This window comes from Podarcis muralis, chromosome 4, assembly GCF_964188315.1.
Source record: "Podarcis muralis chromosome 4, rPodMur119.hap1.1, whole genome shotgun sequence".
NCBI classification, from domain to species: domain Eukaryota; kingdom Metazoa; phylum Chordata; class Lepidosauria; order Squamata; family Lacertidae; genus Podarcis; species Podarcis muralis.
In genome coordinates this window covers 98342641-98368584 of record NC_135658.1, presented here as the reverse complement: position 1 = coordinate 98368584, position 25944 = coordinate 98342641, and the positions used below count along the sequence as shown (strand labels likewise).

The 25944-nt window shown below is 44.1% G+C and overlaps 2 protein-coding genes across 4 annotated transcripts in view; one reads left to right on the top strand and one right to left on the bottom strand.

The window, feature by feature from the left end:
• Window positions 1-350: 350 nt before the first annotated feature.
• On the bottom strand, window positions 351-25255 carry DIS3 (DIS3 exosome endoribonuclease and 3'-5' exoribonuclease). Its single transcript, XM_028728374.2, has 21 exons — window positions 24942-25255; window positions 22502-22659; window positions 20927-21120; window positions 20061-20134; window positions 18811-18975; window positions 17615-17785; window positions 15481-15594; window positions 15258-15395; window positions 14315-14461; window positions 13314-13430; window positions 12061-12162; window positions 11340-11404; window positions 10885-10969; window positions 10053-10180; window positions 9020-9106; window positions 8216-8372; window positions 6673-6887; window positions 4434-4602; window positions 3156-3314; window positions 2171-2293; window positions 351-795 (listed from the first exon to the last, which is right to left on the bottom strand). The coding sequence occupies exons 1-21, from the start codon at window positions 25182-25184 to the stop codon at window positions 709-711; spliced, it is 2898 nt and encodes a 965-aa protein (XP_028584207.2). The 5' UTR covers window positions 25185-25255; the 3' UTR covers window positions 351-708.
• A 378-nt stretch (window positions 25256-25633) lies between these two features.
• The window catches only part of PIBF1 (progesterone immunomodulatory binding factor 1), an 88884-nt gene continuing 88573 nt past the window's right edge, over window positions 25634-25944 (top strand). For 2 of the 3 annotated variants that reach the window (XM_028728375.2, XM_077927778.1), the window contains exon 1: window positions 25636-25903. The gene's annotated coding sequence lies outside the window, so the exon portion shown is untranslated. Of the gene's footprint in view, window positions 25904-25944 lie in introns of all 3 variants that reach the window. The other variant, XM_028728377.2, reaches the window with a different exon arrangement.

Genomic DNA, 25944 nt, shown 5'->3' with positions numbered 1-25944 from the left:
CACAGGCATGGTCCTCACAATAAACAGATTTTGATTTTGATATAGGCTGTGCAAGCCAGATACAAGTTTTGCCATCTCCAGTCCTCTTTATGAGTTCTGCCTTAGCAAATGGAAGCAATATGCACTGCTTCCTGAACCAGCCCTCTGTGATAATAGGGCAGCTCCCCTAATCACTGCTAGAAGCTTAAATCAATTCTGAAGAGACCTCATTTCCCCAACTTACAGGAAATACCAAGGTATGTAATTCAGAGGCAGTATTTAAAATGTGGACAAGTGATGTACATTTCACACCTTCCTCTAGCAGGTTATTCCTCAGCGAATGGTTTTTCCAAAATAAATACTATACGCACTTGAGGTTCAAAAGATGGTTCATTACTTCCTCTTTTAATTATTTTTTGTACATGAACAGTTTTAGCGAATGTTATTTTGAAAAGTCTGAAACACCACAGCACATATAGACAATTCTGCATCAGGAAAGTGTAAAGATATTCTTTACTTTGCTGCTTAATCACCTAAAAATGTCCAGAAGCTTAGCTTTGTTTTTCAAGTGGTGCTTTTAAATACAATACATGAACAGGGACATATAAAAATAAAAGTTTAAACGACACAAAGTTATTTAAAAGTGGCTTGTAAAAGTATATAAAATATCATTTGTCTTAAACATCCAATATGATGTAAAATTAACTATTTGTTTTTGGCTAAATGAAGCTATTTTCCCAATTTTGTCTTCTTTTTCTCTGGTTCATTCTTGCCGCTCAGTTGCTTGGCCTGGCTTGGAATACTAATGCCTTGTACCTGGCAGAAAAGGAAAAGGTTAACAATGTTTACTTCGTGTGAAAAGCACAAGCCATTCCCTGCTAGCTGCTAGCGTAGGACTTTCAGTTCTGCAATGGAACAACGTCCTGCACACCTGCAAAATGTGTTCTGGGGTTTCCCCAAGCCTCCAGAGCAGATTTAGGGGGCATCAAAGTCGAGAAGTTCCATGGCACAGTGAAAAGTAGTCGTGCTTGCAGAACTGTTTAGCTGAATGCCAGCCTAATGCTATCAGTTTTTAAAATAAAATAGTCTTGTCACCTGGCTTCACAACATGTATATTCTAAAACCCTAAGCAGAGGTGTACTTTGAGAGTTGCTGTAGGATAATTCACAATTCAGTGAAGAAAAACTAGACAACAGTTTCCCATTCCTCCCCACCACACACACACTCAAGAGCAGAGCGGTCCAATATGTGGTCCTCAATGACTTTTTTGTTGGCCCTCGCCCCCACCCTACCCCAGCCCTCCTGCTGTCTTCCCAAAGCTGGGGGAGACACTGGGCTTTGGGAAGGAGTCATGAGGGCTCCTCCATCCTCCTTCCCAAAGCTTGCCCTGCCTCCCTGCCCGACAAGGCAGTGTGCATCCCATGGGTTCAGTGTCAAAGTACTCTTGCGGCCCACTTGGTATGAAAAGTTGGACCGCCTTGTTCTAGAGACCAGCAAACAGAACCCACAATACAGATAGGAACCGGCTTGATTCTTAATGGGAGTCACAAGAGACTGGCAGTAAGTTTTCACCCCCAGTACACCTTTTTCCTATGGGAAAAAGTAATGAACAACACTACATCCACTTAACTGTCAGGGGTCCTTTACTTATTTTTACCTATCTCCACTTATACTAGAGAAAGCAAAGTGCTGTTGCACAGAGATAAAATTGTGTGGCCTCCTCTGACCCTTATCAACAGGTATTTTTATATAAGAGTGGAATGTGGTTTTTTCTATGCAGATACATCCTATACCTTCAAGCAGCCATTCAAATATAAAAATCCTTGCTACTTATGTCTGAGCCAGCAATTTGATGGGCATTTTGCTGGTGAGTGAAGCAGCAGCAGCAGCAGCTGGATTTAAATCACCCTGAACCACCACCCGTGTTTTTCCTAAGCCCCCTTTTAATTCCAGTGGGAACTTAGTTCCTTCCCACCAGGCCAAAATAATAAAAGGAAGCTTGTGCCACATTTTCCCCATGCCAACCCATTTAAGAAAAGTAATAGATAACGTATTCCTAGGTGTTTTAATCCAAGAAGGAACCTCCAAATCTGTCTCAAAGTTTGCTTTCAGAGCTACTTCAAACCAATATGCAATGCTTTGACTTCTCCATGTCACCACACTGCTTTCAGCTGCTACGCCAGTAACCTACCTTGGGCTCTACCAGGGCCATGCGGATTTTCTGGTGCTGAATATTGGAAGCATCTAACATGATGTTCACTATAACCTTGTCAAACGTATAGAAAGGTGTGCCTTCCACAGTGAGAGAGGGAATCTAAGAAAAGAACATATTTTTTCCCCTAGTTCAATACAGAATTGATACACTGAAGGATAATAAATAGTAATAACATTTAAAGTATTTAAAGCATAACATTTGAAGTATTTAAAGCTTTGGCTTTCAGGTAATATGCAAACTATACCAAGCCCCTAAGGAAAGCAACAGCTGCATATAAGTAATTTGCACTTCTAACAGAGCAATCTATCTACATTCCTTCAATCAGCTTAACAAAGCATGCATAAAATGAAACACACACAAATAGCACACACACAGCCCTGAAACCAGTTTCCCTTGTAACATAGGTAAAGGTAAAGGTACCCCTGCCCATACGGGCCAGTCTTGACAGACTCTAGGGTTGTGCGCTCATCTCACTCTATAGGCCGGGAGCCAGCGCTGTCCGCAGTCACTTCTGGGTCACGTGGCCAGCGTGACAAGCTGCATCTGGCAAGCCAGCGCAGCACACGGAAACGCCGTTTACCTTCCCGCTAGTAAGCGGTCCCTATTTATCTACTTGCACCCGAGGGTGCTTTCGAACTGCTAGGTTGGCAGGCGCTGGGACCGAGCGACAGGAGCGCACCCCGCCGCGGGGATTCGAACCGCCGACCTTGTAACATATCTAATGCTAAACTTAGAAAAACACACATTAAACTTAGTAAGTTTGAAATGCTTCTTAGTGGTTAGGAGTTGTTCCTACTGCGTTTCTAGATTTTGCTATTTCTCAAAATCAGCTTCAACTTTGATGCCACATTAGTTTCAGACATTCAGTCTAAAACTCTGAACATGCTTTGCATAAGTGGCAGCTGGGCTTTGTGTGATGTCCCAACTAAAAAGACCCCATACAAAAACTAAGACGCCTTACCTCCTCATTGTACAGAAGGGTTGGTTTTGGCTTGTCTTTTTCTTCAAAGAAGACGGTGCCTTCCAAGCCATATTTGGGAATCAGAACGACAATTGCGTTTTTCCGTACAAACAGGATATACGCCTCTTCATTCACCACGCCTTTGTTTTTGAAAAACAACTATGGTAGGGAGAAATTGAAACCATTTTTGATGTTTAACTATAATAAATATAATAATGCATTTTAGGTGCCAGGCAAAATATTTATATTTGTTTACTTAATTTGTATAAATATAATAAATAAATAAATAAATGGTACTTAATAATGATGATAATAAATGATTATCTTCACTGAAACCCTAGAAGAAAAGAAGGAGGTTTCTTCTACAGTGAAAGGCAGCACCCAGATGAAGTCATTAATTAATCCCACTCCCTTCCAAAGTGCTCAGACAAATACTTTGAATTTTATATTGAATAGATAAACCAGCGGTGTTTTCCTTCCTGGCATTGAATATGCTGAGATGTGCCGGGGGGGGGGGGGGCATATGTATGCACTTCCTAGCAGCTCTTCTTTCTCTAGCAAATGACTGACCACACTGTCCTTCCACTCACTTCTGAAACAACCAACACGACTGCAGAGTCCTATGCAGAAAGGCGGGGACTCTGGGCAGTTTTGAATATGTATAAGAAATAGAAATGAACCGTCTTTTTACACAACACTCTTAAGTTTTCAGGGGGGAAAAGAATATTGCAGGCACTATGGAAAGTATAATCTATTCAAATTTAAGGCCATTTCAATTCCACAGATATCTATGGCAGAGTTAAATGCATGCTTAATTCTCTCCTCTGCCAAAAATTAAGAGGACAAGTGCTCTTGATTTGGGCTGGATCATTCTTTAAAAGCATGCTTCTCCAAAGTTCTAAAGATTCACAATGTAAATATAGCCATCAGACCAACAGCAGCTTCAAATTCCTAAGTTTCCTGTTTGTTCACAGCACAATATTATTCATTATGATGCACTGCCTAAACTGTCGCAATGAGAGAGAGAGAGAGTTTCCAAGCGACCCATCCCCCAATTGCTGGCACTTTGCTGAAATTAAGCAGGTATGATCAATGGGAAGAAGAGGATATAGTTCTTTGGGAGGGTGGAGTTCATTTTGCCTCATCTTTTGACTCAAGAATCCCCCAAGACTGCAAACAGTATAAAGCCATTTAAAAATCACAACATCAAGGTGAAGCAGCCATCGCTCCAGCACTCCTTTGATCCCAAATGCTTTGTGGAAGAAGACAAACATTCACCTGAGTGTGGAAGGCAACCGAAGCTCTCTGGGCATACTGAGCCATTTTATGCCTGTAATTTAGATTCTTGCACAAATCTGCCAATTTATGTTTATCCGTGAGGTCAGGATAAGTGCTGTCTGCCCCTATGGCCACAGCCAGCAGCCGATGTACTATAATATCAGCATACCTGCAATGAAAGAAGAAAACATTCGTCACTGGCAAGTGAGAGCCAACTGCAGTTTGTTTCAGGTGCACAGAAACCCTTGTTAAACATTCAGGTTTTGCAGCTCGCATCTTCTGCAGTAGTTCACTTGTAAACTATAAGTAATGAAGGAAGAGCAAAGGTGTGCAAATAAAAACCTTGCAGAGTGTCAGTCGCTCCTCACGGGAGTATCTCTTTTCAGGGCTTAAGCTTGCCTGGGAAAGAAACCCTGTAGTTCTGTTCAGGGCTCATGGTAGGGCTGGTGGAAAGGACTTTTTCCTTTCTTGCTATCCTGAAATCTTCCTCTGTTATACAATATGCTGAGGTTTGGGGCCAGCTGCCAATCCCAAACTTGAGTACTTTTGTTGCTGTTTAGTCGTTTAGTCGTGTCCGACTCTTCGTGACCCCATGGACCAGAGCACGCCAGGCACTCCTGTCTTCCACTGCCTCCTGCAGTTTGGTCAAAATCATGTTAGTAGCTTCAAGAACACTGTCCGACCATCTCATCCTCTGTCGTCCCCTTCTCCTTGTGCCCTCTATCTTTCCCAACATCAGGGTCTTTTCCAGGCAGTCTTCTCTTCTCGTGAGGTGGCCAAAGTATTCAGGATCTGTCCTTCCTGTGAGCACTCAAGGCTGATTTTCTTGCAGTCCATGGGACTCTCAAGAGTCTCCTCCAGCACCATAATTCAAAAGCATCAATTCTTCGGCGATCAGCCTTCTTGATGGTTCAGCTCTCACTTCCATACATCACTACTGGGAAAACCATAGCTTTCACTATACGGACCTTTGTTGGCAAGGTGATGTCTCTGCTTTTTAAGATGCTGCCTAGGTTTGTCATTGCTTTTCTCCCAAGAAGCAGGCGTCTTTATTTGAGGTGGGAGGAGAGATACTGAAGTAAAAGATACTGAAGTCTTTTCCTATTCATGATTTCGCCCTGGAAATAGCTCGTAAAACATGTCCACTCGACTCAAATCTTACTTCCCGATTCATTTCTCAAAAAAACCTCTCCATTTAGTGCAAGGAGGATCATTTTCTTAACGTCATGGCAAAAATATGACCGTACACGTTTAAAGTACATGGCACATTTGATTTCTGTATTTTGTGGAAGGTTAAAATCCAAAGGTAAAAATACCAAAGCAGTTTTAGATTTGAAGAACTTGCTTACATCTATTTCTCCAATAAAACATGCCATGTCATTTCAGTATATGAAACAGGACTTCAAAGGTTTCTGGCCTGTTCTCCTAAAAGACTGCTGAGGAAAGTCTAGCCTTCTTATAAACTACATTCTGGGGTTATCCTTTGTGTGTTCACACAGGTCCCCCTTGAAAGCAGTTACAGCTATGGGGTGGGGCTGTTTCTGCATGATCTAGTCCTACGTGGCTGGAGGCTGAATGTGAATTAGACAGTCACATGCGTCTTTTCCTGAAGTCTGATAGGGTAAGCGTTTGTGTGTGTGTATAAATGACACAGGCAGTACGGAACCAATGAAGCTCTTTATTTCTGCTTATATTGCAGATGCTTCATGCAACAGTCGTCCAGACATTTGGACAGTGTTTCCCTATGCTTTCATCCTACCGCTATCAGTATTTTAGAAATGCATACTCAAAATAAATTTAAAGGGTATAGGAATTGAGAACAATCCCCCCTCTTTCCTCTCCATTCTTCCTTCCTTCTGCTCCCCCTCAGCTGATATACTGACCATTCAATAAGCCCTGGAGGCTGAAAGGCTCTTAAGGACTTTTCATCAATCAAGATTCCCTCGCCAAGATTTATTCTGTGCTTTATCAACTAGTTCCTGCACAAAATCAAAAAGCGTAAACAGTTCAAAATTCTGCAAGACAGTCCCAAAGTATGTATAGAAAGCAAGAAGACAGTAGGCAAGTTTGCCATATTTGCACGATTTGTAATAAAACTTTAGTATTTGAACTAACAAAAGCAACATTGAAAGTAATTTATCCTAGGGTGATTTGGTAGAATGTGGCAACTGTTGAACTATATTTTTAACAGGCTGCAACACACACATTTTTTTCCCTTTCAAAATTTCATGGAGATTACCTTCTGATGGGTGAAGTAAAATGTGTATAAATAGGAGAGGCTAAGCCATAGTGACGAAAATCGGTGTCCATTCCAGAGCAAAAGTAAACGGCTTGCATCATGCAGCGAGTAGCCAAGATACGTAACAGAGTGTTCAGATAAGGAAAAGAAGGTGATTCTGCACTGTCAAGAGAATCAGCCAGGGCTTTTGCTGAGTCAGTTTTGATGTCCAAACCCTACAGAAAAAAGAAGTGAGGGGGGGGGGGAGCCGCTTTCAATATTTTGCAACACTTTGCCATGGTTTAAATATGCATTATTGAACACATTTGCTGATGCAGACACCATGAGCTCCTCAGGGAAAGGACTACATGCAAGATGACAAATAAACCACAACTAATAGCATCTGTTCAACTCACAAACTTAAGAATCAATATGGCTGCCCTCAACAGGGGTTCAAAGCCAAGGTAAAGGAAATAAGAGATGGCCAGAGATTTGTTGTACACAAATCAAGTGCTCATGAACTTAATTTAGATGTCAAAAGGACAAGGACTCTGAGGCCTGCACAAGCATACGAAGCACTGTCTTGTGCACACAGGGAGCAAACTCCTTTTACTACCTCCAAATTCTAGAATAGACAGGGAATGGTTTTCCACTCTGTGGGCCAGATCTTTATCAGGCTCTGTCTCCCAAGCCAAATTTGACAGGTGGGTGGGGCTGCCCATCGATCAATCATATGATGTCAGCAGATGCTGCCAATGTGGAGAGATGGTGGGAATCCTTCTTACCTGTTTTGCACATTACTTCAAAGGCTCCAGACAATTATTGAGTGCTTTGGAAGTTGTTCAAGTGGGCTTTGGTGAAGCCCCACCCTTTTGGCCAAGCCCTGCCCTTTATCTGAAAGACTTCAGGTGTAGAGTGGGCTAGCGTGGCTTGCCCCCAAATTTGGTCTAACGGGCCAAATGGGTAACTCTGGTGGGTCAAGACTGAACTGACCCATGGGCTGGATATTTAGGAGTGGCCCTGGGATTGAGGTGCACAAACACTTTCTGGTTTGAAAAGCCAGAGTACAATGATCTTCAATAAGAGGGACAGAACCCCTTACAGGGTTGCAAGGCAGCAGCACTACCATGCAGTAAAACAATTAAGTGGGTTCCCAAATGCATGTGAGGTGGGTCTTGGGTCTGCAAAGTTGCCCTAGTACATGTGTGAATTGGCATGGGCCACCTTTAAATAACTCATTTAAATTGCCGTATTTCAACAAGTGAAAATCCAGACACAAAAGTTGTTTTTTGCAAAGTCTCACAAAAAAAGTGAGTGAGACCTCCCCTCTCTCCATGACCTCCTCAGATCTGCTCTGGAGGGGCAGGAGAATCCCAAGAACAGTTGGTAGGGAACAGAAGGGAAAGTAGAAATGTGTGTGCCAATGGAACAATTTCCTTAGCGCTACGCTGAATACAACTCCACGTGCGGTATTCTGATCCCAGTTAAAATCTGAAAGATAAATATACTATCGGTTAAGAACTTGATCCTTTATCCACTTCAATTCCAAGCACTGATAACTTGCCTTAGACTTTGCAGCCTTCACAAGGATGTCATAATTTGATGGAGGTGGAGCAGGATGCTTTCTTAGCAAGGCATGCTCTGAGAATTCATCATAGATCTTTTGTGCCACAGAGATGTTAGCAAGCAACATGAACTCTTCAACCATGGAGTTGGTTTCTCTGTCAACAGGAAATATTACACTTATAAGAAGACATGCCCGTCATGGAAAGCGATAGTTAAAATTTGATATGTTTGTTCTGGAGAAGCACAAAGAATTCACTCTTGCATATTTTATACATGATCCACAAATGCCCTTTAGACACTGTTCCCTGTCCCTGTGACCTAATGTCAGTTTTGATGCACTCTGGAGTGTGTTTGTTCTAGTGGACAGGCTCAGCTACCAGCTCTGTTCAGCACATTGCTTGTGTAGCCAAAATTAGATGTGTACATTTAGAAGCTGTAGACTATAGCTTATAAAATTTAGATTTATTGCTTGGTTATATTGTAAAGTGCCACATACACTAATGGTTCTCTGTAAGTAAACAAAAATAATAACATTATCATTAAGTCCATGTTCACAATTTTCCAACCGCCCCGACTTTTCCACAGAACCACCTTTTTTCTGAACGCTCTAAACAGAAGTGTACTATAATATATTCATAAGCAGTCCACATTCTGTTATTTATCTTGACGGTATGCAACATATACTGTTGACTGCTTTGATATTTTGAAGTGGCCCCTGGTGTGGAGAGCTGCACTGTGCACGTCATACTTCCACTTGTGAACAAATAATTGGATTGCAGTGAAAACAGGAGATAAAACGTACTTGAGCTCCTTCGTCTGTAAATCAATAGGATCGTGGGTTTCACTATCCATGTGGAAACGAACTTCAGGTGAAGAGAGAGTTAAAGCCCTAGAAAGTAATAGATGTGAGAATAGTAAAATATTTTACAGAGCCTATACATCATACAAACAAGTATCTGAAGGTACCGGTATAAAATGATGGCAATAATTACAATTTTCTACTGATATTTAATCCATCTTTGGAAATTGCTATATTCGTTGCAACATTATCCTTGTGGCAAGGATTCCCAGAGCTCACTTTTCTTCATGCTAAATTCAGCCATTTGTTCTGGATGTTTTGTGTCCCAGCATCTCCGTATTAGTCAGTGGGATGTCCCCTTCCTCTCCTCTCCTCGCCCTCCTCAAAAAGCTTATCCAGAGGGTCCCCCAACCCTCTGCAGATTTTGAAGGTGTGTAGGGTCAGCTGGCAAGTGGAATGACAGCACTGGATACCACACAGAATTGTTCTTCTTCTTGTTGTTGTTATCATCATTAATCTTTCACTTCACTTTCTAATTTCCTTCAACACCTTCTCTGTCCCTTTCCCCTCAGAGAAGGGAGGCATTCTTTCCCACCTCCGCTCACGCCAATCTTCTTTTGCTTCTTGGTCATCTATAGTCAGCATGCAAGGAGTTCCTGGCGCTGTCATGGGTCCAAAGAACAGACTATGACACATGGGAACCCTGAGGCCCATCTGAAATTGGCTTTATAAATGCACCAAGCACTCACATTTGGGACTGCTGCAAGTTGCAGGGTCTCATGGTGGTCATGGTTAGCCAGTCTTTCAAATAAACCTGATCTTGTTATTAAGAAACACATGTTATTAAGAAACACATGCTCTGTGGAATTTCAGAGCAGTATGAAAACTACTGTGCTATCTTATCTGCTGTTGTTTTCTTTAGGGCAGACAACAGGAAGATCTACTCTAGCAAATGCTAAGTGGTTGTATTGGGTCATAGTGACTCCACATGAAAGAAAAGCTGTGCAGAAGAAGACCTTCAGTAAGAACTACTCACCCGTTATCTATCCGACGCTTCTTAAGAATTTTGGCTAGTTTATTTAGTCCACGCAGACTAGAAGTAATGTCATCGTTCAGGCTGGAAGAATCTATTTTCATTTGTGCCTCAGCATATGTAAGGGAAGCCTTTGGACAGAAATATATTATAAAAGAGATGCAATCAACATAAGGGCAGCAGTAATGATTCCTAAGAGAACCCCATCTCAATGTGACATTATTCAAAAATCTATTTCTGATGAAAGTTTGAACTGGGCAACCTTCAGTGGTTTTACAGCACTAACTGAATGCATAGACAACAGGCTTTGCTGTTGATTTTGATCCATCTTGTCTGCTACTCTTGTCTTTTTGTGGCATGTATCAAGCTCACTTATATTTCCTTTAGTGAATCGTAATTGTATTTTCATTGCTTTTTTGTTCACCACCTCTGGATGTAAAAGTAACATACACACTTCAGTATACAAATAAGTAAATAAAGAATATTTTTCAGGGCGCCAAACATAGCAAAATGTAGTTTAGATTGTAAGTAACATCCAATGTTAAGTCACACTCAAGTAGAACTACTGAAATCAGTCAACTTAAATCCATTTAAGTCTACTCTAAGTATGATTTAGCTTTGTCCAGAACTATTGCCGAAGAAACAACCAATGTGATTTCAGCCACTCACATTATCTGGAATGGACAGTATATATATCAGGTAAACAAACTTGGAACTCTCCCATTTTTACTGTCTTATGTGTAAACATATCCAATGCCCCAATATAAAGCAGGAGTTCAAAATGGCACAATTCAGCATTTGTTGTTAAATATTCCAAATGAATGCGAAACCTTACCTTGGAATTAATTACACTTTTTGTAAATCTAGTTTTCAAGATTTCAGCATTGTGATTCATTTCCCATATACAGGAAAATGCAAGCCTAGGAAAGGAGTAAGAAGTTGCTGATGAAACAGGAAAATTTACTTGCAGCTGTCTTTGATCCTAGGGTGCTTTTGCCTGAGAAGACGACACTTCTGCTCAGGGAACCCTGCTCCCTCCTCTGCAGTTTCCATGGAACACTCCCCCCCCCCCCAGCGCTTCTTGCTGCAGCCCCCCCCCCCCAACCCTGGCACCCCATGCCGTCCAGTTCAGGAGGATCCCACAATCCTCGTGAAATGGATCCTTGGAGTGTGCAGGACATCACAGTGAGAACAGTGACGCGGAAAGACCCGTTCTGTAAACAGAACTGTTTTCTGTTTACAGATGAGAAGTTATTCTTAAATATCTAAAAACAGTATTCACACAATTACCTGTCAACATTGGATCTCAACGAACACAGGTTTGAACTGAGCAGCTCTGGAACCATATCAATCCTCTGCAAAAACGCACAAAAAGATGACTATGGTTATTTATGACCAAAAAAATCATATATATTGACATAGTGTACATGTATAGAACTGTACTCGTGTTGTTAATTTGATCAAGGATATCTTGTTAATCAAACGCTACCTTTCTCACATTACATTTCCTATTTTTCAGCCAAGCCCTGGATATGGTGCCTTCAAAGCCCCTTTCAGAGTGCAGGGCAAGAGAGAACGAGAAGAGGTTATGAAGAAGCCACTGGAAGCTCCTCTCAAAAAAGCCCTCTCTCGCCCTGTGCTCTGAATGGCGCTTCTGAATGATGTCGAAGCCTTAAAAAATAGCCCTTTGAAATGAGCTTCTGTAGGCAAAAAGGGTCACCCAATGTCAGGTTAAAATCCAGTCAAAAGGAAAGTCTTATCGTGATGAAAGTACAATAGACAATGCTTTTCACGCAATTTTGACTCAACCAAGGTTGTGGTTTGGTCAGTTCTCTACCCTTGGGATCCCAGCAACTGCTAATTTTTGGTTAATTCTTTTACTGGGAAACTGTTATTCAATAGTATGATTGGTTAGCTTCAGAAATATAATGCATTTCATGTCTGGAAGAAACCAATACCAGGAATTAAAATGCCACCTGAAGGGTAAATAAATACAAACAGGAAAATATACCTTTTCACACAGATACACAGTTGTGCCCCTTTTTGCAGATTCCTGGTCCAGGGCATTTCCCGGACGAATAAAATGGCTGACATCTGCTATGTGTACACCCACCTAGTAAATAAAGAGGTTATTCAGAATTTTCAAAAGTCGGCATTTTATGAAACTTCTCGCTACCTCAAGCCATCAGTCAAAAACATAAACAGCTCTGCTGCGTACTATATAACCCTTTACTTTTAACTTTCCATGTTTCTTGAAGTCATTAGAGAGATGTTTTGTTGCTAAACTTGTCAATAACAGTGCAGCGGCACATGCTTCAGAAGAAATCAAACAGTAAAAAAGGAAAAGGTAAAGGACCCCTGGATGGTTAAGTCCAGTCAAAGGCGACTATGGGGTGTGGCGCTCATCTCACTTCAGGCCGAGGGAGGTGGCGTTTATTCACAGACAGCTTTCCGGGTCATGTGGCCAGCATGACTAAACCACCTTGGCACAATGGAACACCATGATGGAAGCCAGACTGCATGGAAACACCGTTTACCTTCCTGCTGCAGTGGTACCTATTTATCTACTTGCACTGGTGTGCTTTTGAACTGCTAGGTTGGCAGGAGCTGAGACAGAGCAAAGGGAGCTCACCCTATCGTGGTGATTCGAATGGCCGACCTTCCGATCGGCAAGCCCAAGAGGCTCAGTGGTTTAGACCACAGTGCCACCCGTGCCCCTATAAATCAAACAGTATAAGCCTATGCATTATCTACTCAGAAGTAAGTTGACTTCAATTGTGCATAGAACTTCAGAGTTTAAGTGAGGAACTAGAAAACCAGGAACTGAAACACCCTGGGCACAAGCACAGTGAGTATATATTAAGCCACGGCAGCACCCCTACATTTATTCACACACGCCTGCCTTCAAATACACTTGTCCCCGAGAGGGGGCAATGACAATAAAGATATTATTATTATTATTATTATTATTACTATGTGTGTAACTGGCTGTAGTACTGCAGCTGAAGAGTGTTCAATAGTTCATACAACAGAATGAAAGTATATGTAAATGCAATCCACAAACCTGAGCATAATAAATAGATTTATAATGGAAAAAACTGTTTGTGTAACTGCTTCTTACAGAGCAATAAGCCTTTTCCTCTTGCTTTGGGTTCTTTTATTCTCCTACCCTCACAGGCAGAAAACAAAATGTTCAAGACCTAAAGGATGACTTAGATATACAGGCAAAAATGCATGTCAGCCTTCACCTGACATTTGACTTACCTCTAGATTTCCATTTTCCAGCTTTCTACAGTGCAATGCATCGTCAATATCAGTACAGCCAGGGGGATCCACACTGCATACACACAAATGCCTCAAGTCCTCTCTCAACTTCATATCCTGAAATTATGTTTTCCAACAAACATTTTATAAACTACTACAGGCCGTTATAATAATTATGAAAAAAAAGTTCACCATACTGAAGAAACTGTTTAATTATAAAGCTTTATAATTAAGACAAGTAACCTTGGAATGAACCTTTTTGCGATGCAGCAAAAACAGCATGGAAGCTTGCAGCACAAAAGACCATGAACTTATTTTGGCATACATAAGCCACAGCCAGTTTTTCAGAAGCATAAACTGGTCACTTAAGCAAGTAGGTATACAGGATGTGACTAGAAAGAGAAGAGCACACTTAATTAAAAAAACACCTAGAGATGAAAGGCCAATCAATACGAGAGCAGGAAATATGCCATCTTACTATGCAGAACACAAATAAATACAAGTATTAATAAAACTGATGCAATATTGAATCAGAAAGGTACAATGCAATCCAATGCGACTTGGAAGATTAACAGTTTAAAGAAACTGTTTTAAAAGGGAGAATTACCTCCTGAAATGACAACTGTTATGCAATAAATTTGTGGGAAAGCTGTGGACAGTCGATATCCATCGTTAAGGATACTCTGCACATAAAGTTCATTTTAATTTCATGAAAGAAACAGTCTGAAATTGACTTTGATGAGGTTTCAATCACCTTGGAGAAACTTAGCGGCTAATTTCGGTTAGCTTGAGACAATTAAAGTGCAATGAGTAGAATCAATGTTTGCAGGGAGGCAGAGGTTTAAAAAAAACAACAAGTTTTAAATCCCTCATTATTATGGAAGTGAATCTGAATAATCACTTTTCTATTTCCATTATTAATCATTGTTCCCGCTGCAGCATGAATTGCATTGCAAACCTATGCAATTAGTACTTCTGAACATTATCAGTGCTTACTGTACCTGGTCAGTAATGCTCCAGGGCATCTTGGGCAGGAAGCTAAGAACCGCTTGGGAGAAAGCTTGGTGGGGGACATCATGTTCAAGCAACAGGACTTCAGTCTCAGTCTCCTTATCTCCAGCTGTTCCTAAATTCTTTACAAAATGACCCTAAACCAATACAGGCCTTCATTAATATTATGAAACAATGCCGTTTTGAAAAAATATTAATATTAAAGACTATTAAAAATAAATATTATTGTAGGTAGCAATCCGATGTACTTGGGATGTGAAATTCTCACTACATTCAGTAAGAATTATTCCCAAGTAGGCATACATCGGATCGAGCACTTATTCAAGTATATCAGCTTCTGTGTTTCTGAATCAGGATATGAGCAAAAACAGGTTCCATCACAGACTTGGTGACCACAGTCACAAGGCTTAAATAATTTTGTAAACAGGATGATAGGTAAAGGGTAAAGGGACCCCTGACCATTAGGTCCAGTCGTGGCCAACTCTGGGGTTGCAGCGCTCATCTCGCTTTATTGGCCGAGGGAGCCGGCGTACAGCATGACTAAGCCGCTTCTGGTGAACCAGAGCAGCGCACGGAAACGCCATTTACCTTCCCGCCGGAGTGGTACCTATTTATCTATTTGCACTTTGAGGTGCTTTCAAACTGCTAGGTTGGTAGGAGCAGGGACAGAGCAACGGGAGCTCACCCCGTCACGGGGATTCGAACCGCCAACCTTCTGATCGGCAAGTCCTAGGCTCTGTGGTTTAACCCACAGTGCCACCCGTGTCCCTCTAAACAGGATGATAAGTTATGGTAAATGCCTTTCAGGCCACACATTGCCTACCAGTATATACAACAAAAGTAGTTCAAGTTAACCTCTTCCTTTTGTAATAGTTTGATTATCAGGTTGATTCATTAATTCTTCAGAGGCAATTAATTTCCTTTCAGACTTACATTAGGATATCTCGAAGTCCTAGGCCAGCCATCAATAGCAACGATAATTCTTTGCCCTTCTAGTGTTGAAGCCTGCCTTGTTTCTATTCGGATTCGAGGGATTCTGCGATCAGCTGGTGTAAATAAATGTCGCCTTGCCTGTTAGGAAGCAGGGGGAATGGCTTTTATTGAAATTAGGGAATTCAGGTAGTGAAGAAAGTATTCCGCAACCGTTGGCTCTTACCTCTTTTATTTGGGACTTAGAAAGCATGCCACAAAAAGGCCTCCAGTTTCTTTTTATGATGCCCACAACTCTGCCGGTGGGGCGCAGCATGCTCTTGTTCCCAGAGGTCTTCAGCTATGTTTAAAAGCATATATAATAAATATAAACTGCAATTATATAAACAACCAGGTTCCCCAACCTAGCATGCTTTAGTGGTAAGAATGTTCCAGGTCACACCCCATATTATGACATCATTTGAACTACTCTTTGACATAAACTTCCCTTAAAGCATTCTGAATAGAATACTGTAACGATTCATTCACAAGCCAGGATTTGCAGGATCATGCAAGCACAGGATTTTGTTTTGTTTACTTATTAAGTATTCTGATAACTTGCATTTCAATCAGGAAAACAAATTACAATAAAATAAAAGGCAAGTTTCTAGCATTTATAGCCACAGAGATCCCTTGAAAGTGTGTGGATGGAAATTTAAAACGTCAAAAGAAGTTTAAGATTTCCCATGAGCTTTTGCAGCTCATGGAGCTCCTTCTGCCTTTCCAAGACTAGCAGAAGAAGAGTAAAATAACATTCTGCACTAATCTAGACCAAAATCTATACCATGAAAAACTGTATTCTGCAACTAAAAAACTATGGAAAAAATAAATAAAATATCCAAAAGTACTCTCATTGTTTCTCATTAACTCAGCACCTGCCAGTCCTAGGGAGTTCTATGAATTATCCCGTGTGGAAGAGAAGAGTAAACTCAGGGAAGGGCAACTCTTAAGACTTTTTTTTCCAGGGCAGGGGCATTCTCCCATTCAATCTGTATGCTCAGTTTCCAGACATGCTCTTGTATGGATCACTTTTATTTCTTGCTCTGAGTTTGAATCAAGGAAAGAAATAGCTTCTGGTCGAGGAATGGAGAGTTGTGTGTGTGTGCAAGCACGCACCTTATTTTGTTTTTGTATGTTGGCATGTCATTTTTGGACACTCCATGGAGATGTGGCTATGGGGGGCACCATGAAGGGGGGGGGCACTTCAAAAGTTATCACTACCCCACTGTGTATGCAGAGGCCCCACCCCTTGGCCTCAGAAAAATCTTCTGAAACTCCAGCTAAATTTAAAGATTTCATCAAGCACTGCCCACGTTTTCAAGACCATTCTTCTAGGGTTGCCATATTGCCAAAAAGGGGGTGGGGAGAAAGGTCAACAACTTTGGCTGATTTTCACTTTTGGGAATATCACAACCCTACATTTGCCGATTAAGCAAAATCTGCCTGGACGACATTTTGACAGTTTGATTCCCGGACGTACGGCAGCCCTAATTTTTCTAGCTGGAATGCTGCTTTTGAAAATTTAAGATGGAATTCTGAGAATGTTAACTTTTGCACCTTTCCCTCCAATGCATGCATGGAGTCACAGGACACATGAATCCAACAGTGTGACGCGGCAGCTAAAAAAGCCAATGCAATTCTGGGCTGCATCAATAGGAGTATAGCATCTAGATCAAGGGAAGTAATAGTGCCACTGTATTCTGCTCTGGTCAGACCTCACCTGGAGTACTGTGTCCAGTTCTGGGCACCACAGTTCAAGAAGGACACTGACAAACTGGAACGTATCCAGAGGAGGGCAACCAAAATGGTCAAAGGCCTGGAAACGATGCCTTATGAGGAACGGCTAAGGGAGCTGGGCATGTTTAGCCTGGAGAAGAGGGGGTGATATGATAGCCATGTTCAAATATATAAAAGGATGTCACATAGAGGAGGGAGAAAGGTTGTTTCCTGCTGCTCCAGAGAAGCGGACACGGAGCAATGGATCCAAACTACAAGAAAGAAGATTCCACCTAAACATTAGGAAGAACTTCCTGACAGTAAGAGCTGTTTGACAGTGGAATTTGCTGCCAAGGAGTGTGGTGGAGTCTCCTTCTTTGGAGGTCTTTAAGCAGAGGCTTGACAACCATATGTCAGGAGTGCTCTGATGGTGTTTCCTGCTTGGCAGGGGGTTGGACTCGATGGCCCTTGTGGTCTCTTCCAACTCTATGATTCTATGAAATAACTGACTGCCAAATCAATTAAGATGTACACACGGATGAAAACAGTCATTGCAATAAGAAGAACCAAGTGGGGAAGAATAGAGAAACCTGGCATGTTCATACACTGTTTTCCTTCTGTTCTTCTTTTTCCACATCATCCTCTTCATCCTGACCAGCCTCATCAAGCAAGACCACAGACGATGGGGCAACCCAGGCATCTTTTGATAACAGCTCCACAGCTACGATGTCTTCATGCACCGCACGATTTAAATTTCTAAGCCCTTGTATTAATACCTGTAAGCATCAAGCAAACAATCAGTTTTAAGGATAATAGTCGCCTTATGAAATCACGTCTTATCCCATAAAAATAGTACAGTGGTGCCTCGCAAGACGAAATTAATCCGTTCCACGAGTCTCTTCGTCTTGTGGTTTTTTCGTCTTGCGAAGCACGGCTATTAGCGGCTTAGTGGCTATTAATGGCTTAGCGGCTATTAGCGGCTTTAAGAAAAAGGAAACAAACTCGCAAGAACTCGCAAGACATTTCGTCTTGCAAAGCAAGCCCATAGGGAAATTCGTCTTGCGGAACGACTCAAAAAACGGAAAACCCTTTCGTCTAGCGAGTTTTTTGTCTTGTGAGGCATTCGTCTTGCGGGGCACCACTGTAGAGGGATTCCCAGCTGTAAACTTGGTTATCCATGTGCCTTGGGAGTATTGTCTCCCAAGAGAGGGGCTGGATGAGTTCCAGAAAAGGCCTGAAGTGAGAGGGAAATCTGCATTGACCCATTACTAATTGCAGACTGGCCACTACAGTCAGAGTTACATCTCCTAGCTTTCTTCAGTGGCCCAGTGCAAATGTAACAATTAACCAGAATTAAGCGAACAAAGCTCATTTAGGATTAAGATCCCAAATGTACAGTGAAGGCATGGTTGAGCTTCAATAGAAAAATGTCGGTACGATCCACTGATTGCCTTGCAAGCCAGAAGTGGGAAATCTGCTTTTACAACTGACTTCTCTATGCAGATGCAATACTTAACTATAAAACTTAAGCAGAGGGTGCTTTTGATGTAGCATTTCAGCATGAGCCTGAATGAGCTTATTCTGAAGCCCCGCTGATTTTAGTGTGAATCAGTGTCTACTAGACAGTTCTCGAATTGCAGCTGACAGGTAAATTCACAAGAGTTTAAAAATGATCCCTTACCTCACCCTATCAACCCACCTTCATTTAAATTACGCAAAAAATTGAAAGAGTATTCATATATAAAACAATTGCACCTTTTCCCAATGAAGGATTTCACAGGCAATCGTGCATCAAACAAACCTCTCTCTCATCCCCATCACCGTGAACCCAAACTGTAGCTTCAAGGTAATTATCTCTGTTAGCTCTGAAGGTTCCTTGAAGGTAAAGACCAGACTTGATACCCTGCTGCAGTTTGCTGAGTGGAAGATGCTCAGAGAAAATGATCCTTCCATTTTCTATTTCATTCTGTAAGAGAATGATACAGATACAACAAACATTTAAGAGTCAGTAGGCTGGTTTGGACATAATCTAAAACATGGTTTAGTGTTACTCCATGCACCAAGTGTAGGTTACCAGAAGCATCTTCTGAAGGTTTTTAAACCATTGAACGTCTCCATAAAACAATAATAAAAAATGGTTTGATTTCACAGAGCTAAACATACATCCCTGATGTCGGGCACAAAGGAGAATTTTATTTTAGAACTGAAAGTGGATGTTTTCAATCTCTTCCTCTTACATGTGAAAGGACAGGAGAGTACGTGAGCCAAAGGCTTGTCACAACTCGTGCACCTAACACTACATCTGAACCAGCTGGATGTTCCTCACCAGATCCCTGACCCTCAACTTGTTTCCATAGAATGAAGCTGCCCTTCCCAGCCCCCTCAAATACCAAGTATGAGTGATTCGCTTAAGCTGACGATTTTAGGTCTAGATCTTCATGGGCAAGACTGGTGGTGCTATTTATGGTGAAACTATATTTTTGTTGTTGCCATGAGTTTGGAAGTGGTTCTTTGCCAATCTATCCTTAGTTTGCAATCTTTCCAACCCTCTCTTCTGCTTCTTGCCACATCACAGGAACACCAAAGAAAAATGGAGACCACTGCTGAACAGCACAAAGAATGATGGAGTTCTATTCTGGCGGTTCCCTCATTGCGAGAAGCAAAGCTACAGGGAACCAGGCAGAGGGCCTTTTCGGTAGTGGCGCCTGCCCTGTGGAATGCCCTCCCATCAGATGTCAAAACGATAAACAACTACCTGACATTCAGAAGACATCTTAAGGCAGCCCTGTTCAGGGAAGTTTTTAATGTATGATATTTTAGTGGGGTTTTTGGTTTCTATGGAAGCCGCCCAGAGTGGCTGGGGAAACCCAGCCAGATGGGCGGGGTACAAATAATAAATTATTATTATTATTATTATTATTCAGCATTTCTCAAATAAACTTGTGAAGAAAACATTTCCACAAGACTCAATGATATATTTTCTAAAATACTAACGTTATACTATAAATCTTTCTTGTTCCAGAGACATCTACTCAGAAGAGTGAAACATACCGCTTCATCATTTATGCAAGCAAGTCGATCCACAAGTTCAGGATTGGCTATCAAGCTCTTTATGTATTCTTCACCTACCAATAAAATAAAAATACATTTATGCAACAATAATCATAGGACAAGCAATACTAATTTACAAAACTATTAAATATTAAACTGGTACATAATATTGTTTTCTACAGCAGCAAATCTTCAGTTTGGATGATGAGACTGACACGTGGGTTCCACAAATTATGTCTAGGCTTGATAGCAAGAATTATTTCTACTAACTGAATGGAATATGGTATAAACGCTCCTACGCATGCAAATAATCTTTCCACTAAGTACAATCTGTTCTGCCCCATCCACAACTGTTTTACCAAAAATCTGAGTTCCTGCACATTCCTTCTTTTTGGAAATTAAATACTGCCCCACTACTGTATCAAACATTCCATTAATAACAAGGAACACTTTCCCCCATAATTTTTCTCCAGCAACAACTCCACCAGGTCTCCCCAGCTCCCATCAACCAGTGTTGGGAGGACACACTGAGCAAGGTGGTTGCAGACATCTCATCCTGCCTTTCTGAGATGAGAAGTGCAGATGACAGGGAAAGCTAGGAGTGCATTTTGCAGAGGAAATCACTGAGAAACTCAGAGAAGCAGAACTACCAGTGGGCAGGCTGAAAAAATCTGCCATGCTATGAATAATGAAGTACTCCCAAGCCCACTGATCTCATGTGCTGGAGCACAGTCCAGGAGAAATCTGTTTTCGGACATCTTTCCTCCAGAATAAGTCCATTCTAGGTTTTCAACCAGCACATTTTACCACAAGGCTCCTTTTCTTATAGCAGAAGTATATGGCTTTTCATCAATGCCTGGACTTACATGTATAAGCAGTAATTCCCTCTTCCACAGCTTTCTCTTTATTTTTTCTGTCATTGGTGAGCAAGATAACTCTTATCCTATCTTCGTCCTGCAATCCCTTCAGATGCTCATTATACCATTTCACTGCTATTCTGATGGCTCTGTCATTACGGTCATTAGCATTTTCTCCTTGTTCTTGTTCTATGTATGTTTCTCTGGAGACCAAAAAGCAAACCAACAATCCAGTTATTCATTTAAAAATTATCCATTTACAGTATAAACCACACAAAATCCTCTGGCGCCCACAGGCCCTCGCTGCATTGTAGGGCTAACTATATATCTGAGCCTGCAATATGTAGGAAACCTTTGCACAAGAGGCGCGCGCGCGCACACACACACACACACATATATATATCCAACCAAAATTCCAGTTGAAATGGAATCTGTAAAACAGTCCTCCAAACAAGGTGGTATGCAGATATGCTAGTTATTATTACTATTGAGGGACGCGGGTGGCGCTGTGGGTAAAAGCCTCAGCGCCTAGGGATCCGGGGGGTGGCGCGGAGCTGCAAGAAGCCCTGGAGCGCAGGCAGCTCCGTGCCACCCTCCGCAGCCCCGCGCGGCTTCGCGCCGGGATCCGGGGGGTGGCGCGGAGCTGCAAGAAGCCCTGGAGGCAGGCAGCTCCGTGCCACCCTCCGCAGCCCCGCGCGGCTTCGCGCCGGGATCCGGGGGTGGCACGGAGCTGCAAGAAGCCCTGGAGCGCGGGCAGCTCCGCGCCACCCTCCGCAGCCTCCTACGGAGGGCGCCCCGTGCTCCGCGCTGCTGGCTACCGCCCGCAAGCCGTGCACGCGGGGGGGGGGGGAGTTCCCCTGGGCGCGCAAGGCTTGCGGACAGCTGCGCGAAGAACGGGGCGTCCTCCGAAGGACGCCCCGCGCTCCGCGCTGCAGGCTGCCGCCCGCAAGCCTTGCGCGCCGGGGGGGGGAGTTCCCCCAGGCGCCCAAGGCTTGCGGACAGCTGCGCGAAGCACGGGGCGTCCTCCAAAGGGCGCCCCACGCTCCGCGCTGCAGGCTGCCGCCCGCAAGCCTTGCGCGCCGGGGGGGGAGTTCCCGCCCCCCCGCCCCGCTTCGGAGCACCGGGAGAAGCGATCTCCCCGCAAACCCTTGCTTCAAAAGAGGTCCGGGGGCAGCGCGAAGCGCTTCCCGCTGTCCCCGGACCTCTTTTGAAGCAAGGGGCGGTGGGGAGAAGCGATCTCGGGCGCCGCGGCGCGCAGGCGCACTGCTCGCTCCTCTTTCCGCGCAGGCGCCTTCTCTCGCTCTTTCGCCTCCTTTTCTTTCTCTCTCGATGGTCCGCCTACAAAGGAGCGAGGGAGGCGCCCGCCATGTTTGGATTTGCATCCAGCAGGAGATGCCGCCGCCGCCCCGCCTCTCCCGCCTCCCTCCCACGGCACACCAGGCAAGGTCTCACGGCACACTGGTGTGCCGCGGAACACCGGTTGGGAAACACTGACCTAACAGACTATTTGTATATATTGAATGTATCTGTTAGTAATGAATAAAGCAGTGAAGAATGGCATAGCTTATTACTTCTCGTGCTTACTTATGATGCTCGTTAGTGAAAGAATAGAAATGTTTTTCAGTATTTGCTAACACATCTCTTATTCGTTTGTATACTGGAGCGCTCCGCCTTCTTACTTCCTGCAAGACCGTCTGAGGGATGATCACATTTCTAATAACAGGATCTTCTAGTATATCAATCTGGAAAGAAAACAAACCATGTGAGTAAATTCTCATAATATTTAGCAACCACCAACAGATATTTCATGATTGCAGCCATTTGGAAGAACTTCTTTAAAACACAAAGGACGCAAATGTAAACTCAAGGCACACTAATGGGCCACCCAGCCCTGGTCTTGCCCTTGCCCTTTGGTATCAAGAGACAAGAATGGGGTTGCATCCAAATAACCTCTGCTCAAGAGCAGACCTGTTGAAATCATCCAGGGCAGCAGGGGTAGCCTGTACATTTCACTGGCTAAAGTGAACCGGGAAGCCGCTGCTCACCCTCCTTTACCTGGGCTGCATGGCAGAACCCACAAAAGGATGGTGGGCCTGGCCAAGATGTCGCCAGAAGCAGTGTTACAAACTCAGGTATATAAGCTAGGAGCCAAATCGCTCCTTAAACCAAGATTACAAAACAGAATGCGTACTTGCCATTTTTTGGCTCAAAAGTCCTGTTTTTTCAATATGACTTTATGGTACCTGAAATTTGTTCGAATCATGCAGATAAAATATGACAGCTAGAATTCTTTGGGATGCATCACTAGTGTGTGGAAACAGTCCAGATCCGAGGATCCCCAGGGAGGCATGCACCTCCACATGGTGGACACATCAGGAGCCATCCTGGCACCTTCACTCAGTCGCAAGGGGGCCAAGAGTCGGGATGCAGAATGAGGCTGGTGATTTTCGAATGCTGGCCAGGAGCCACCACCGCTTTCCTGTGGGGTGAGGCTGAGTATGGTGCTCACGGTGTCCCCTCCCCTTAAGCTTCCACCATGCGAGACAACTGCTTCATCCCGCCTCACATGTTCAGCCGGCTTTGCCAAGGGCAGCACATTCCACCCTTGATGAGATCCCCCCCCCCGCCAGCTGTTGGTGTACTACAACTCCCATCACCCCAGCCAGCAAGGGACGATGGTGTGACAGTGGCCCAAAGGGCCACAAAGAAATGTGATGTGTACCCCTGTAAATCCTTGAGTGGGCTAATAGAGAAGTTATGGTAGCCTGTTACTTTATGAAACTGATGATTTTGAAAGTTGCCTCCCCCCCCCCCCAATGGGGGAAGAAATACAGCTAATATGTTAATCACAAAGATACAGCTCAAAGCTAGAACGTAAGTTGCTACATGGTGTGCAAATGGCTACACCATTTGGTTAATTTCATTGTACATAGGTTGTAAAGGTAAAGGGACCCCTGACCATTAGCTCCAGTCTTGGCCGACTCTGAGGTTGCGGCGTTCATCTCGCTTTATTGGCCGAGGGAGCTGGCGTACAGCTTCCAGGTCATGTGGTCAGCATGACTAAGCCGCTTCTGGCAAACCAGAGCAGCGCATGGAAACGCCGTTTACCTTCCCGCCAGAGTGGTACCTATTTATCTACTTGCACTTTGATGTGCTTTCGAACTGCTAGGTGGGCAGGAGCTGGGACCGAGCAACCGAGCTCACCCCGTCGCAGGGATTCAAACCACTGACCTTCTGATCGGCAAGTCCTAGGCTCTGTGGTTTAACCCACAGCACCACCCACGTCCCTTACACAGAATGTACATTGACAATAAAGGTGGTAGCAGTAGTAGTAACACAGGTTCCCAACATGCATACTAAAACAATATAACAGAACACGGTGGGAATCAGAACTTAATCAGCAGAAATTGCCAGTGCTTATTACGCATGTGTACTAAACATGAAATGAGATAATGATGCATATGGTCGGTGAAGACTGAGATGCTCTGTTTGAAATTTTATAAATACCAGGAAGGATCCGACTGTAACCTACAGCGGTACCTCGCAAGACGAATGCCTTGCAAGACAAAAAACTCGCTAGATGAAAGGGTTTTGAGCTGCTTCGCAAGACGACTTTCCCTATGGGCTTGCTTCACAAGACGGAAACGTCTTGCAAGTTTGTTTCCTTTTTCTTAACACCGTTAATACAGTTGCGACTTCGAGGAGCAACTCATAGCACGCGGTGTGGTAGCCTTTTTTGAGGTTTTTGAAGACTTTGGTGATTTTTGAAGCTTTTCCAAAACTTTCCCGACACCGTGCTTCGCAAGAAGAAAAAAATCGCAAGACGAAAAAACTCGCGGAACGAATTAATTTCGTCTTGCGAGGCACCACTGTATTTCTTTGCAATAAGCAACGGCGGACTCCTAACGCCTCATGTTTCTGAGTTTTATTGGCTTAACTCAGGAGACAAGCTATTTTCTGGCTTACAACACTGGGAGTTGTAGCCCGGCAACAGGTGGGGACCCGCTCCTGAGAAGCCCATTACCTGGTGCAGCAGCACGTTGGTGTCGAGCAGCAGGTAGTGCGGCTCCGGGCAGAGGCTGCTGGCGGCCCCGCACGGCTGAGCTTCCAGGGGCCGCTGGTCGCCGCCGGCCTCCTCCGCTCCTCCTCCGCAGAGCGCGCAGGCGGCCGCCCCGCACGAGATGTCGTCGCGCAGGTAGTGCTCGCGCACCACCTTCAGGACGGCGCCGGCCCGCGTGCGCTTGAGGAACGTGCGCGAGGTCAGCATCTCGCCCAGCCGAGGGAACCGTGAGGGAACCGCCGGCCTCGGCGCTGCTCCCACAATGCACCGCGCAGCCCTCGCATCCGGCGACGCGAGAGCACGCTTCCGCCCAGCAGCGGCCGCCGTCGGCCACCGTAGCGAGCGAGGGAGCCGCTCTAGGCAGATCCTCTCTCTAGTTCGCCGCCGCTCTTACGGGTCTAGTTTTTTTTGCGGGGGGGGCGGGGTTAGAAGTGCTGCGCGTGTTCGCCTCGGGGAGGGGCGACGCTGCGCTTACCCCAATCCGGTTTTTAAAAATAAAATAAAATAAAAATTGAACGGGTTAGTTCTGTGACGTCAGGCGCATGGCGTGAAAATATAAGCGACACCCCTTCTATGGCGGCTTTCAGCTCCGCCCACACGGTCGCGTCTCTTGCCTTTTCTATCTCTACGTTACAACCGCCACTCCCGTCATGCCTCGCGAAACGGCGGGAGAAAGGAGCGTCTGGGGCCGAGGAGCGTCGCTCCCGTTACCATGGCAGCAGGGCCGCCTCCCTCGGCGGCGCGAGGGCCCCGCCAGAGGAGCGCATGCGCGGTTGGCCGGCTGACGGGGTGTGTGTGTTGTGGCGGAGCCGCGCGGGCGAAGTTCTCCCCCTGTTCCCCCTTCTCTGTATCTCTGTCAAGGGCATGAGGAGGCTGCCTGGCTCTTGTCAGCAGCCGAGCTCTTGAGGGACCCACAACCCTGCAAGGTAGGCCAGTACTGTTAGGGGTATTTCCTAGTTTCTTTGCG

Excerpts from the sequence above, each read along its gene's own strand:
- DIS3 (XM_028728374.2), bottom strand. The coding sequence starts at position 25,184 with ATGCTGACCTCGCGCACGTTCCTCAAGCGCACGCGGGCCGGCGCCGTC. Across the intron at positions 15,396-15,480 it reads CTAAGTCCCAAATAAAAGAG|GCAAGGCGACATTTATTTAC; the intron begins GTAAGAGCCAAC and ends GCTTCCTAACAG. Across the intron at positions 10,970-11,339 it reads TTGAGATCCAATGTTGACAG|GCTTGCATTTTCCTGTATAT; the intron begins GTAATTGTGTGA and ends CTCCTTTCCTAG.